This window comes from Plecotus auritus, assembly GCF_963455305.1.
Source record: "Plecotus auritus genome assembly, chromosome: 2".
NCBI classification, from domain to species: domain Eukaryota; kingdom Metazoa; phylum Chordata; class Mammalia; order Chiroptera; family Vespertilionidae; genus Plecotus; species Plecotus auritus.
The window spans coordinates 183,661,456-183,675,979 of record NC_137771.1 but is presented as its reverse complement, the minus strand read 5'-3'; the positions used below and the strand labels follow the sequence as shown (position 1 = coordinate 183,675,979).

Genomic DNA, 14,524 nt, shown 5'->3' with positions numbered 1-14,524 from the left:
AGAACATTGAGAAATTGTTGAATACATACCATGTTTCTACTTGTCCTGGAAGGGATTAGCCTAGTTAAAAAAATGAAGTTTTTGATTTCCATCCAGTGCAAATATTTACAGGTTGGTACCTGCCCATTTTAGCTTTTCCTGTTCAGTCACTTCTTGTTTTTCCTATAGGTTATTTTTAAAGTAAACTTTCTAATGAAATATAAACAGAGAAAACTACAGATTCTAACTATATAGCTTGTGAGGATATGTAAAAAAAGGAACCCTCGTGCACTGCTAGTGAGAATGCAGATTGGTGCAGCCACTGTGGAAAACAGTATAGAGTTTCCTCAAAAAAGTAAAAATGGTACTCCCGTTTGACCCAGTAATCCCACTTCTAGGAATATATCCCAAGAAATCAGAAACACTAATGGGATCTTGGTGAGACAGCAGTGGAGCCTTGCTCTCCAAGTCTTGCAATGCTGCCCAAGGATGACAAGAAGAGGAAAGATGCTGGAAAGTAGGCCAAGAAAGACAAACACCCCCATGAACAAGTCCAGGGGGAGGCCAAAAAGAAGAAGTCGTCCAAAGGCTAAGTTTGGGATAAGCTCAATAACTTAGTCTTGTTTGACAAAGCAGGATATGACAAATTCTGTAAGGAAGGTCCCAACTATAAGCTTATAACCTCAGCTGTTGTCTCTGAGAGACTGAAGATTTGCAGCTCCTTGGCCAGGGCAGCCCTTCAGGAGCTCCTTAGTAAAGGACTTATTAAACTAGTTTCAAAGCATAGAGCTCAAATAATTTATACCAGAAACACCAAAGGTGGGGACGCCCCAGCTGTTGGATAAATTTCTATAAGATTCAAAAGCAGGAAAAACTAATCTATGGTAATGGACATCAGAATAGTGGTTACTTTTGGGGATAGTGATTGGAAGGAGCTTAAGGGGGCTTCTGTAGGGGCTGCTGTAGGGCTGTAATGTTCTATTTCTTTTTTCTTTAATAAAGTTTTATTTTTCAAAATGTACAGCCGGTCAGACCTGTTGTTCATGCATCTTCTCCAACAGCTGGGGCATCCCCACCTTTGGTGTTTCTGGTGTAAATTACTTGAGCTCTGTGCTTTGAAACTAGTTTAATAAGTCCTTTACTGAGGAGCTCCTGAAGGGCTGTCCTGGCCAAGGAGCAGTGAATCTTCAGTCTCTCCGAGACAACAGCTGAGGCTATTGTGTTGTCTGTTGTAGTTCATTATTTATAATTATGTATAACAGGATATGTAAAAATTAAATTACAAAATTTTTATTAAAACGTTTCTTACATATCATTATATTGGCTGGACCGCAAAAATATTCGTATTCAACAGCCTAGGCTGGATGCCTAGGTGGCAACTCTTTTTTTTTAAGTCAGCTTAAAAAATGTGCATGTCATAGTATTATGCTCTAATCAAAGTGTGAGAATAATAATGTCACATCATGCCTAGTCCTCTGACCTCCTACCAGCATATTACATAAAATGAACTACTCGTAGTCTATATATGTGTATGCATGTATGTGTGTATAGTATTTTCTTTACAACCCGGAATCACACAATATATGCAGTTCTCTATTCTGTTGATGGTCTTTCCCTCATTGAATAACTCATGGCGTCTTCAGGTAACTGCAGCAACATCTCTGAAAAACCTTCCCTAACACCTCTAGTCTGGGTTTTGTGTCTTTCCTCCATAACCTATGTCCCCTCTGCCATTTCTCTCTACTGTAGTTTTTTTTTAAAATTGATTTTCAGAGAGAGAAGAGAGAGAGAGGTCGATTTGTTGTCCTGCTTATTTATGCATTCATTGGTTGATTCTTGTATGTGTCCTGATCGGAGGTTGAACTGCAGCCTTGGTGTATTGGGACGATGCTCTAACCAACTGAGCTACCTGGCCAGGGCTCTCTATTGTATTTTTATTTACTAGTTCATCTCCCTTAAAAGATCTGAATCAGCAGGCCCTCTAGTTCAATGCTTAATATACCAAAGGCACTCAATACACATTTGCTGAGCACAGGAGTGAGTGAGTAAGCTAGCTGGGAACAACCCAAAAACTATACAAATGAGGAGCACAATAAGGGGTGTGGTAATCAGACGTGGCTTATAGCTCTCATGCTTGAAGAGGAATTATTATAGCTGCTGTTGCTGCTGGAGGAAAGTTCAGCTACTCCACTAACTCCTTCTTTGTCCGGTAACATGACCAGCAAGAAGATAATTGCAGTGTTTGGAGCAACAGGTAAAAAACTTACTTTTAAAGTGCCTGCTGACTGCTTACTTTCCTGTCTTTTTGTTTTTAAAGTCAGAGCCTGCCAGTGAGGGTGACTTTCCTGCCCTTTGGAGGAAATTAAGAAAAGTGTCCTATTGCTTGGATTTCTGATCTGGTAAAGGGGCTGGTGATTTTATTTGTCAGAAACGGTCTCAGCAGGACAAGGACAACTGACATATTCTCTCTTTCTCAGTCGTGTGCTGACTTGGTATGTTTCATTTCACCATAAGCTATCCTCTGGAGACTGTTCTCCGTTCACTTCCTGACAAGAGAAAGAAGCAAGTGGGGGTCTGTAGGGCATATCTGTGTGCCTAACCAATACCCCAGCCATTCTGAAAGGATGGAGGGGGTGGGGGTTAGGCAAGTGTGCTGAGTGACTTTTCTGGCTGGGTCAGCTGCCCCAGCCTTTTAACTTCCCTCCCTGATTTCAATCTTATCTCTTTTACAATCTCTTCTTTACAGCCAGATCCATCTTTGCAAAATGTTGATCAAATACCCATTCAATCTGTTCTCATTTCAGCCTCCTGATGATCCATTTGAAACTATCAGATCATGACATGCCTCTGCTCACAATCTTCCAACAACTGCCTCCCCCTCCCCCATCTCACTCCAAGTAAAATGCAAAGTCCAGCTAATGGGCCCCCATCTTTTACCCTCCCCTTTACTTGCTCAGGTGTTCCTCAAGTACACTCCCACCTTAAGTCCTTTGCATTGGCCACCCCCTCGGTCTCCAGCTACCTACACTGCTTCCTCCCTCATGTCACCCAAGCCTCTGCTCAGATGTCCCCCTTTCCATGAGCACTTTCCAGACCTCCATATTTAAAATTGCAGCTCCACTCCCCCTTGCTGTTATCTGGCTGCCCTTCCTGCTTGATTTTCTCCCTTACCGCTTGTCTTTCCACAGGAGAAGATAAGCTCTATGAGCAAAGGAATTTTGTCTAAAAAGAGGAAAGGACTAAAGCAGGGAGAAGAGAGAAATAAATTTGCAAAAATAAGCAGCCAGTTATGACATTGACTTTAGAAGGAGTTCTTACCTTTTGAGACAGCATGGATGGACCTGGAGATTATTATACTAAGTGAAATAAACCAGTCAGAGGAAGAAAAACATCATATGATCTCACTTATATTTGGAATCTAATGAACAAAATAAACTGACAAAATAAAAACAGAAGCATGGTTATGTGGAAAAACTAACAGTTGTACGAGGGGAGGGAGGGGAGGGTGGTGAGGGGACTAGATGAAAGAAGGTGAAGGTATTAGTCCAAAAACATCCTATATAATAAAAGAGAAACATGTAAATTGACCATACCTCTGTTACACTCCCTAGCCAATCAGGAGTGAGTATGCAAATTAACCCAACAAAGATGGTGAGTTAATTTGCATACACAGGCACTGAGCAGCCTGAGTCCCGGGAACATCCTCGGGACCCAGGCCGCTCCTAGCCTGTAGGCCCACATGTAGGCCCTGAGTGACCGGGGTCCCAGAATGCCCCCGGCCACTCTGGGCCTATGGGCGCCAGTGCCAGGCAGCGGCCCGGGTCCACGGCCCCAGCCCGGCACCCACAATGTGGGGCTGGCTGCTGACCTTGGGCGTGTGGCCCCCCCCCCAGCCACTGGGACACGCCCCTAGCCCAGTATACACAACGCAGGGGGCCCTCTGAGCATGAGCTGCAGAGGAAACACCTTTTCTTTTCTTTTTTAAAAAATATATGTTTTATTGATTTTTTACAGAGAAGAGGGGAGAGGGATAGACAGTCGGAAACATTGATGAGAGAGAAACATTGACCAGCTGCCTATTGCACACTCCCCACTGGGGATGTGCCCCCAACCAAGATACATGCCCTTAACGTGAATCAAACCTGGGACCCTTCAGTGTGCAGGCCGACACTCCGTCCACTGAGCCAAACCAGTTTGAGTGTAAATACCTTTTCTGACCACTCATTGGCTAAGCTCCCTGTACGCCGTCACTTGCAGTGTTCTTAGTAACATGGGTTATAAGAATCCAAGAAGGTGATCTAGGGTTTTTCCACCACACTCCTGGAAGAAAAAACAAAGGTCTGCTGCTGGAGGGGCTAAGAAATGTCATATCCTGCCCTAGCTGGTTTTGCTCAGTGGATAGAGCCTCAGCCTGCCAACTGCAGGGTCCGGGATTGATTCTGATCAAGGGCATGTACCTAGGTTACAGGCTCCTCCCTGGCTGGGGCCCAGGTCAGGGCTCATGCAGGAGGCAACCAATCAAAGTGTCCTCACATTGATGTTTCTCTCTGTCTCTCCCTCTCTCTTCCACACTCTCTAAAAATCAATGGAAACATATCCTCAGATGAGGATAAAAAAAAAAAAAAGGAAATAAAGAAATGTCATATCCTATGAAAGACACATCTTGAAAATGCCTAAAGAAAGTTGTCATTTTTTCATGATGAAGGGACTGGAGTCTGTGTTGATGAAAACAGCTTGGCGGCTAGGGTGGCTGGCAGTGGCTGCAGCAGCGGGGTGATGGGGCTGGCGCCTTCCCCTGATCAGCCCGGTTGCCTCCCGCAGAGGGAGGCCAGACTGTGGCTTAGGCACACTCCATGGGGAGCGGGCCTAAGCCATCAGTAGGACATCCCCTGAGGGCTACCAGTCTTTGAGAGGGGGCAGGCTGGGCTGAGGGACCCCCCCCCAGTGCACAAATTTCATGCACCAGGCCCCTAGTCCTCCTATCTAATAAAAGAGTAATATGCAAATTAACTATCACTCCGCTACACCCACAAGCCACGCCGACCAGCCAATCAGGAGCAAGTATGCAAATTAACCCAACCGAGATGGTGGTTAATTTGCATATCCAGGAGCAGAGCGAAGATGAAGACAGCGTAGAAGAAGGAAGCCAAGCGTTGCAGAAGGGAGCGAAGTTGCAGAGAAGCAAGCAAGCGGGGCTGCAGAGAAGGGAGGGAAGCAGGTGGGGCGGGTGAGAAGGGAGAAAAGTAGACCACCGCAGGAAGCCCTATTGCAGGAATCTTCCTGCAACGGGCTTTTAGTATATACATAACACATAGACACAGATAACAGTGGGAAAGGGGGGTGGAGTAGGTGGAGGTAAGCAAAGGGAGGTAATGGAAATAGAAAGAGACTTTACTTTGGGTGATGGGCACACTATGCAGTGTGCAGATGTTTTCTTGAGTTGTATACTTGAAACTGTTATAGCATTGTAATAAGCTAGGAAAATTCCAGGACAAGCGGAATAGGAAAACTAAGGTAGTTAAACCAAAGTTTGAGCCAAAGCAACCCCGCCTAGGCTCTCCTGTTGCTTCTTCTATGCCCTTCTTTGTTTCACCGGCCTAAGTACATTTTTGCTGTGGTCAATAAATTCTTGCTTGCTTTTCTACCCTGTGTCTCCTCATTGAAATCTTTCCTTCAAGAAGACAAGAACTGAGTGTTAGGTCCATGCCAAGAGACGAGAATTTAAGAAATAATTCAAATGTTGAAGCCCTAGTGTCTAGTATCTCTGAATATGACTGTATTTGCAGATAGGGCCTTTGCTGAGGCAATTATATTAAAGTGAGGCCATGAAAGTGGTCCCTAATCCAGACTGATGTCCTTTTAAAAAGAGGAAATTTTGACACACAGACAAGCAGGAGGGGCTAGAGTGCACAAAGGAGGACACAGTGAGAAGGCTCTTCATCTGCAAACCAAAGGGAGAGATCTCAGGAGAAACCAACATGGCAACACCTTGATCTTGGGCTTCTAGCCTCAGAACTATGAGAAAATATATTTCAGTTGTTTAAGCCACAATCTGTGGAATTTTTTTATGGCAGGCTTAGCACACTAACATAGCCAACAAATATTTTTTATTGAATTTGTATAGATGTGTATATAATAGTTTTAAAAGTCTAATAGTCCTACAAGCCTTATAAAGAAATCCAGCAGACCCTGCTCTACCACTTTCCACATTTAACTCTTCTGTTTCTATTGGTATTTATTTCCATATTTCTAAATAATGTGATAATAAGCTATTTCTTGATTTTTCAATGTTAGATAATATTTATTGTCTTTAGCTCTCCTATATCATCAGTCCCAAATACATACTTCCTTTTTGCTCATCTTCCCTAGATAGTTTAAAACAATTTGTATATGGATGATGGACTAATATGGACTCTTATAGTGACTATGTCATTATTGTTCATACTTGACCCATATGGTATGCACTTTCTTTTCTCACCTAATTTCTTGTTTTCCCTGAAATTAGTAATTGTCTTAATTTTTTATTTGTTTAGTTTTCTTTCTACCTATCACTCATCTTTTTCTCTAATCTCTCCAGTGAAGCTGGATGATTTATCTCAAAATGAGGAAACACATCAATTAACCTCTTAGTTCTGTTTTTTTCTTTCCATGGAGACCTCCCTGGAATGCTACCTTTTTTTTTTTCTTTTCTTTCAAGCTTCCTAGGATTTCCTTCCCCATTATTCTAATAATTCTCTTTGCCTTTTCCTGGGTTTGGTTTCTATTTCCTGGGTTCTTTTTGTTTGCTTTACTTTGTCATTTTGCTGGAGCACACCCTCCAGTGGCTTACAGAAAACGTGTACATAAGCGTTATATTTTTGAGACCTTGAGTGTCTGGAAATGTCTTTATGTAGTATGTTTAGAATCAATTGATCATTTGTTTAGGTGTAAAATTCTGGAAAGAAGTTAATTTCTCTTCTAAATGACATTACTCCATTGTTTCCAATGTTATAAGGAAATCTGGTGCTATTTTTATCCCTCACCTTTGAATTGACTACCCTTCTGCCGAAGTTTGCAAAATATTTTTATCCCCAGTGTTCTGAAATTTCACAATTATGTAAATAATGTAAGATTTAACTTATTCATTGGGCTGGGCACTCAGTGGCCCCTTGATCTGGTAGCTCATTTGATATCCTTGAACTCTGGGAAATTATCTTCTTTGGTAATTCCATATGTCCATTTTCTCTAGTCTCTCATTCTGGAATTCCCCCTGGCTTGATCCTCTATTTTCTCCTTCCTGTTTTCCATTTCTTTTTAATTTTGAGAGATTTCTCCAACCTTTTCGATGGAAATCTTATTTCTGCTATAGTATTTTAAATTTCTGAGAGCTTCATCTTCTCTTCTGAATGCTCTCTCTCCTGCCTCCCTCTCCCTTTTTATTGGTACAGTATGCAGATGTAGTGTTCTGAATGCAAAAATCTTTCTCCAATCTCTGAAGACATTAATGCTTTAAAATTTTTCTTCTGCTTACCTTTATCAATTTGTTTATTTTGGTTTTGCTGGAGACTTTCTTCAAACATCTGGTGACCTTTGGCTGTGTGTTCATATTTACTACTAGAGCACTAAACTTCAACCAAAGCTCCTTGTGCAAATGCAGAGCTCATTGATGGCAGACCCTATAGGGATATATGTGGTGCATCAGTTGGGGTTTCACATGAAACAAGTGCCACACTCTTTCAGAGAAGCCAAGGAAAATAAAGGTTGAAAGGGAATAGACCAATAATGAATAAGTAAGCAATAGGAAGAAGGAGTAGAGGGCAGGAGAGATGACCAAAACCCAGGGAGAGTAGCAACATGGAGATAGCCACCTTTCTTCCTGTCCTTGGATTTCCTGCTGATGATGCCTCTTGTTGGCCAGACCAAACCTGAGAGCATGAAGAGAGCCCATTGATGGAGTCCAATACAGGTCAACCTCCCAGGGCACTAAGCAGGGTGTGGAAGGTGAAGGTAGATCTGAAGGCTGAAAAACATATTCAGGACAGATATCCAAACAGTTTGATAGAGGATCCCAAATGTTAGTAACCCAGCACAGTACCTGGCATATATCACAGAGTATTCAATAAATATTTGTAGAGTACATAAATTAGGAAAGTAATGAAAGTAATAATCATATCATCAATGACTTTGAATGCCATAAAAAAGAAACTTATGCAAGTTTTCAACTTAAAAATAAAATAGGAAGCTCTTTTAAAAGAAAATTTTGTGAAGAACCTCAAAATAAAATATACAACCAGATAAAAATAGATTTTCTCAGTTGAATCTGGGCTACAGGGTCTGGCACCCTGCTCACTTGGCCTCATTGTTGTTGGGGAACACACGAGACTTGGTTGGAAAGTTTGTAAGGAGGACATTCTGAGAAAAGGGAAGTGTGTGGAAGGCCACCTGCCCTGTTTATCAGAATTCCAACTTAGGGGAGACTTAGGGGAGTGTTGAAGGTGGATCCCCTAATTATTCCTTGACCTTTCCAAACAAGTCTGTGAATGTGCAGACCCCTGGGTGTTTACTGGAATCCTTACACCTAATCTTTGGGTGCCCTTGCCTTGAGGACAATGCAAGCACATGTGTCCTCCCAAGATTACTCACCCTATTGATTGTATCTAAAGATAAAAATTCCAATAAAAGCCTAATGAGGCAGGCAATTGAGGCTGCCTGGTTGCTATAGCCGGGCCATACCTTAGCCTCTCTTTCACAGCAAATGTGTGTCAGAATAATCCATTCATCTGTCACTCAGGCTCTGCTGGCCAGCCCTGGCAAGGTGGTGCCCTGTGTGAGGAGCCCCAGCAATTGTTACCTCAGGCCTCTCCCATTCTTTCTCTGCCCCGTGGACTTTTCAAAGGTGCCTCTGACACGGCGGTGAGAAACCTAGTTTGAAAACCACTGTTGCAAAAATGGGAATGCCTCCTGAAATAGTTATTATAACAGCTGTACTCTGAATAGTGGTACTTCCTGACCAGCTATTTTTTAGTGAACATTCCTCCTGAACCTTCCTCTGTTTCTTCTTCTCCAACACTGCAGGATCTCAAGGTGGCTCTGTGGCCAGGTCCCTTTTGGAGAGCAAAAAGTTTGCTGTAAGAGCAGTGACCAGGAATGTGACTCAACCAAATGCACTGGTGCTCCAGGAACTTGGTGCTGAAGTGGTAAAAGGGGACCTGAATGATGAAGCATTGGTGGAGACCGCCTTAAAAGATGCCTATGGGGTCTTCCTAGTGACCAACTACTGGGAACATCACAGCAAAGAGGAAGAAGTGTGTCAGGTGGGAACACCTTTGAGCCCTTTCCTCTTACTCTTCCTGGCTGCTCTGCCCTCCCTTGAAGGGGGTGGGCCTTAAGGCTGAGCAAAAATAGCCTCCACAAAATCTCTCTGGTATTTATGAAATATATGCACTTGAAGTATTTCTTTGATTGTGAAGTCAGTGTTCTATAGCACATGTCCATATCTCAAGACCATGGACATCTGAGGATGACTGTGCAGTGGAGCCGGTCATTTGTCTGTAGATGGCATGTGAAGGGTACCCCACAAATTAAGGTAACTCCGAAGTGAAAAGGAAAGAACAAAAATGTAATGAGTATATTTTTACTTCTGGCAGAGAATTTGGGGAGAAATTAATAATGGGTACATAGAAAAAAAAACTAAAGCAAATAAACCCAAAGTGATTAACAAAGGGAAAATAAAAGTTTGTAGAAAAAATAAATTTAACCATAGAATATTACTTGGTTCAAATTCAGCTGTGTGGTAGGCACTGCTTTTTGATCTAGCCCAACATATGATATTGGGAATAAGAGAAAAAGGGAATTGCATATATGTGTGATGGTGGTGTTTGGCTGTGTGTGTCTGAGAGAGAGAAAGAGAGAGAGAGAGCGAGAGAGCACATTAAAGATAAGGACTCATCTTTCAGAGTAAGAATTTAGTAGATGATATCTTAAACTGAAAAAAATCAAGCATTAGTAGTGCAAACATGTTATTTAGAAATAAACAGCTAAAAGAGATTAAAGTGGTTATTTCTTGAGAGCAGTTATCAGCATGAGGGCTCAGGGAATATCCTAATATATAAAAACCCTGGGTCCGTCACATCCGCAATGACCAGGAGGTTCAACCAATTGGAACTCAGTTCGTCAGTCAACGCTGGTTCGCCCTGGTGACCCAGAACTTACTGCTACAGCTGCAGGCACGGTGACCCAGCACTGACTGCTGAGGGGGCTGCAAATCAGGCCCGGAGAGAGGCCTGAAGAGAGAAGCAGGGTCTGATCCATCTCCTCTTTGGCAGCTGTTGATCATCACTGGCCTCTCCCTTTCCTGGCCTGGTCAGCAGCCGTGCCTCCATTTCTCTCCAGGCCTCCACTGGGGCTGCTGATCAGCCCCACCTTTCTGATCAGGCCCTGTTCATAAGCCCAGAGACACTGACTGGCATAGAAACTGACCAATCAGAACCAAATCTGGGTCAATGGTAAGGAGCTAATGACTGCCTAGGAAGCAGAGCTTTTGACGCTGACTGGCATAGAAACTGACCAATCAGAACTAAATCTGGGTCAACTGTGAGGAGCCAATGGCTGCCTAGGCAGTGGAGCTTTTGATACTGACTGGCATAGAAACCGACCAATCAGAAACAAATTGGCTGGCAAAGGAGGGCAGTTGGGGGTGAGATCAGGCTGGCAGGGGAGGGCAGTTGGGGGGAACCAGGCCTGTAGGGGAGGGCAGTTGGGGGCCATCAGGCCAGCAGGGGAGAGCAGTAGGGGGGGACCAGGCTTGCAGGGGAGGGTAGTTGGGGGCAACCAGGCTGGCAGGGGAGGGCAGTTGGGGGCGATCGGGCCGGCAGGGGAGCAGTTAGGAGGTGATCAGGCTGGCAGGCAGAAGTGGTTAGGGGCAATGAGGCAGGCAGGCAGGCAAATGGTTAAGAGCCAGCAGTCCTGGATTGTGAGAGGGATGTCCACAGGGATCGGGCCTATACCAGCAGTCAGACATCCGCCGAGGGGTCCCAGATTGGAAAGTGTGCAGGCTGGGCTGAGGGACACACCCCTCCCCCCGCACAGTGCACGAATTTCGTCCACCTGGCCTCTAGTCTTTGTCATTATAAGTTCAATCCCTCCCCCTGCCTTGACAGTACTATTTGAAATGATATATGTGTATAAATTGGAAAAATGTGAAGATTACATTTTTAAAATGTAATTGATGGGATCAGTCTTTTACAGAAATGACATAATTCAAAGAATTAAGAGCAGGAGTGAGCCATTTCAGGAATGTCTGTTAAATTAATTATACCATTTTCAGCTTGTCTTTTAGTGATAAACTTTGGAAGAACTCCTATTAGGAACTCTGGGTTCTAATTCTTATATTTACTTACTATGAAACCCAGGAGTACAAAGTCACTTCTCTGCTCACTTACTACCTGTACTAAACCAGATTAATTATGTCTTCTCTACTTGCTACATGGGGTTTTATAAGGAAAAAAGAGAAGGAAACAGTGGAAAGAAAAAAGAGAGTGAGAGAAAGAGGAGAGAGAGAGTGATGGGGAAAATAAGACATTTTTTGAGGGGCTAGTAGTCTGAATCTGTGCCAGTAACCTAATGTACATTCTTGATCGCCTATAATTAGTTCACTGCCCCTTTCTCCACAATCTGGTCTTGCAAGACCGGTTTACCTAAGTACTACTCTCATTTTACAGAGGCCATAAACCATGAACAACCCTCAGAGGGGGTTATCAGCGCTGGCGCCAGGCCAGGCATTTAGGTGTGGTCTCATGGCCCCCATCCCAACACATTGGGCTTTTTGCAAAGCCCGCAAAAGGTCCCAAAGTCCCATCCCATATTGGGGGGACAAAGAAACCAAAGGGTATAAAGGGAAAGCTTCCTCCATATTGGTTTGCTCAGGATTTAGAGAGAAACAGTCTCCCCTGCATCCTGTACCAGCACATGCGAAACATCTGAAAATAAATGGGTATTTCCTTTGCTTCCGGTACTCCTGTGTATTTTTCGGTCGCCTGGTAAATTCTGTAACAAGAGATAGAGAGAAGAGAGAGATGAAGGTGCTTTAGAAAATTTGGAATTGAAATACAAAAAAGAGAATATGTGTGTGTGTGTGCGAGAGAGAGAGTGTGTCTTTATTATGCCCTCAATATCCAAATGGTGTGCAGATATAATTAATTACCAGAAAACATTATTACACTGTATGAATATTGTTTTCTCAGGTATCCCTGGGGCTCATATATAAATAAATATGGCAGTTGATCCAAAGATACTGATAGCCTAGACTCTAGAGCAGCCGTGGGCAAACTACGGCCCGCGGGCCGGATCCTGCTGTTCTATCCGGTTCTCTTGCTCTCCCCTCCGCTCCTTTACTTTGACTTTATATTAGTTCACACAAACACTTCATCCATGCTTTTGTTCCGGCCCTCTGGTCCAGTTTAAGAACCCATTGTGGCCCTCGAGTCAAAAAGTTTGCCCACCCCTGCTCTAGAGGAAGAGACCAGATGTTCCTGTCTATTCCCACCAGGCTGCCTCTTAGCTTCTGATGAGGTTCAGTATTGTGACATGGTGGAGCCTCTGCCCACCAATACTGGTGGCCTCTCAGATGGTAACTTGAATATATTTTGATGCTGGAAGAGCTCCCTCTCTATGGAGGACAATATGAAAAGGAAGGGGGGAAGGGAAAGCATTACCTGCCGTCCTGTCCATATGCAAATACAGCGATCTATATAAAGAATTTTCTTTGTTCCTTAGGGAAAGCTGGTAGCAGATGTCAGCAAGCGCCTGGGTCTGAAGCACGTGGTGTTCAGCGGCCTGGAGAATGTCAAGCGTCTGACCGGAGGGAAGTTGGCAGTTGATCACTTTGATGGGAAGGGAGAGGCGGAGGAGTATTTCTGGTCCATTGGTGTTCCCATGACCAGCATCCACTTGGCAGCTTACTTTGAAAACTTCCTCACTTTATGGAAGCCCAAGAAAGCCTCTGATGGAGATTACTATACCTTGGGTAAGTGGAATTTGTAGTGAAAGTTGACCAGACACCTGCTGTCCTCCCTTCCTCCTCCTTTGCCCCTTCCTCCCTCTTTTCAGTGGACATATATCATTTGAGTGCCTGCTATGTGCTTACCTCTGTGTGAAGTGCTGAGAGGGATACAATATTGTTTTAAACTTCACAGAGAATGGGTTCGTGGACTGGAAACACAAAGGACTTTACTTCCAGTCTGAACAATCGGATGCTCTTTATACAAATGGTTAGCTATGCGACCTCAAACCTTAGTTTCCTCAAGTCTAATGGAAAAGTTGGACAAGATGATTTTTTTTGTTAATCTTCACTTGAGGATATTTTTACATTGATTTTTAGAGAGAGTGGAAGGGAGAAGGAGAGACACACAGAGAGAAACATCAATGTGAGAGAGACATATGGATTGGTTGCCTCCTGCATGCACCCTGACCAGGGCTGGGGATCAAGGCTGCAACGGAGGTATGTGCCCTTGACCTGAATCAAACCCAGGACCCTTCAGTCCGTGGGCCGCTGCTCTATCCACTGAGTCAAAGGGGATAGTATAAGGTGACTTCTAAGGTTCCTTCTAGCTCATCCATCTGACCTATGGTAGCAACAGGGAAAACATGCTCCTCTTGACCTGAGTCCCATGGTCAGAATCCCTAGAGGGGCCCTCACTCTCCAGAGAAAGAGTCTGATTCTGAAGGACTGGGCTGGGGCCAGGAGTGCTATAGTTTTAACAAGGATTCCTAATAATTCCAATGCTTCCAGTCTACTTGCTGGACTTCCTCTGCCCTTTGGCGACATTTTCTTTGTCCACAGTCCTAAGTGGCTCTGTGGAGTGGAGGAACTATGAGAGTATCAATGGCAGCAATTCAGTCTTTTTTCCTTGGCACATAATTAAGACTTATCAGAGGCATAACTAGTGACAGTCAAAGTCAATCTGGAACACCTGCCATACAACAGATGACTTGGGTCATATTTCAACAAGTGACTGCCTTTCTTCCTATGCCTTTACCAGGTTAGAGAAGCCAGCTCAGTGACATTTCCCAGGTCCTGAACTAGGGCATTGTAATCTCTTGGTTAGATTGGCCTGTACGAAGAGGTGATGCCTTCAACTTCTTCTGGTACCCAGTCCCATCTGGGGCTCCAAAGTCTGTATAACCCTGTCTTTGGTATTCCTGAGACTCAGGTATCATTCCCCACTATAGGAATAGCTAATATTTACTAACCACTTAGTAGGGGCCTGGCACTGCACTATTTACCTTCACTTCACAGATGAGGAAACTTAAGTAATATAGATTAAGTAACTTTCCAAAGATCACTAATAAGGCAGACCAGGACGTGGACCCTGGATATCTTACTCCGGAGCCATAGTCTTTACCACTGTCCCATAGTTGCTTTGAATCTCATCTGAAGACCTTCAACTCTCAAACAAAACAAGCCTCCAAGTCAGATGAGACTTAGCAAAGAGTGCCTCAAGGAGCTTAAACTGCTTTACAAATAGAAAATACAATTAGAATTTAATCTGAGCAGGCAATGTGCCCA

General features: G+C 43.7%; 1 protein-coding gene and 1 pseudogene across 2 annotated transcripts in view; both read left to right on the top strand.

Annotated features, from left to right (window-relative positions):
• Window positions 1–455: 455 nt before the first annotated feature.
• On the top strand, window positions 456–824 carry LOC308241290 (small ribosomal subunit protein eS25-like; annotated as a pseudogene). Its single transcript has one exon. The product of its transcript is annotated as a small ribosomal subunit protein eS25-like (transcript).
• Window positions 825–2,193: 1,369 nt separating this feature from the next.
• Window positions 2,194–14,524, top strand: part of LOC308241289 (nmrA-like family domain-containing protein 1) — a gene marked incomplete at both ends in the record, with an annotated part of 28,428 nt that continues 16,097 nt past the window's right edge. The window contains 3 exons of the mRNA XM_080654699.1: window positions 2,194–2,233; window positions 9,034–9,272; window positions 12,733–12,982. Of these exons, the coding sequence (XP_080510825.1) occupies window positions 2,194–2,233; window positions 9,034–9,272; window positions 12,733–12,982 (529 nt within the window). The remainder of the gene's footprint in view (window positions 2,234–9,033; window positions 9,273–12,732; window positions 12,983–14,524) is intronic.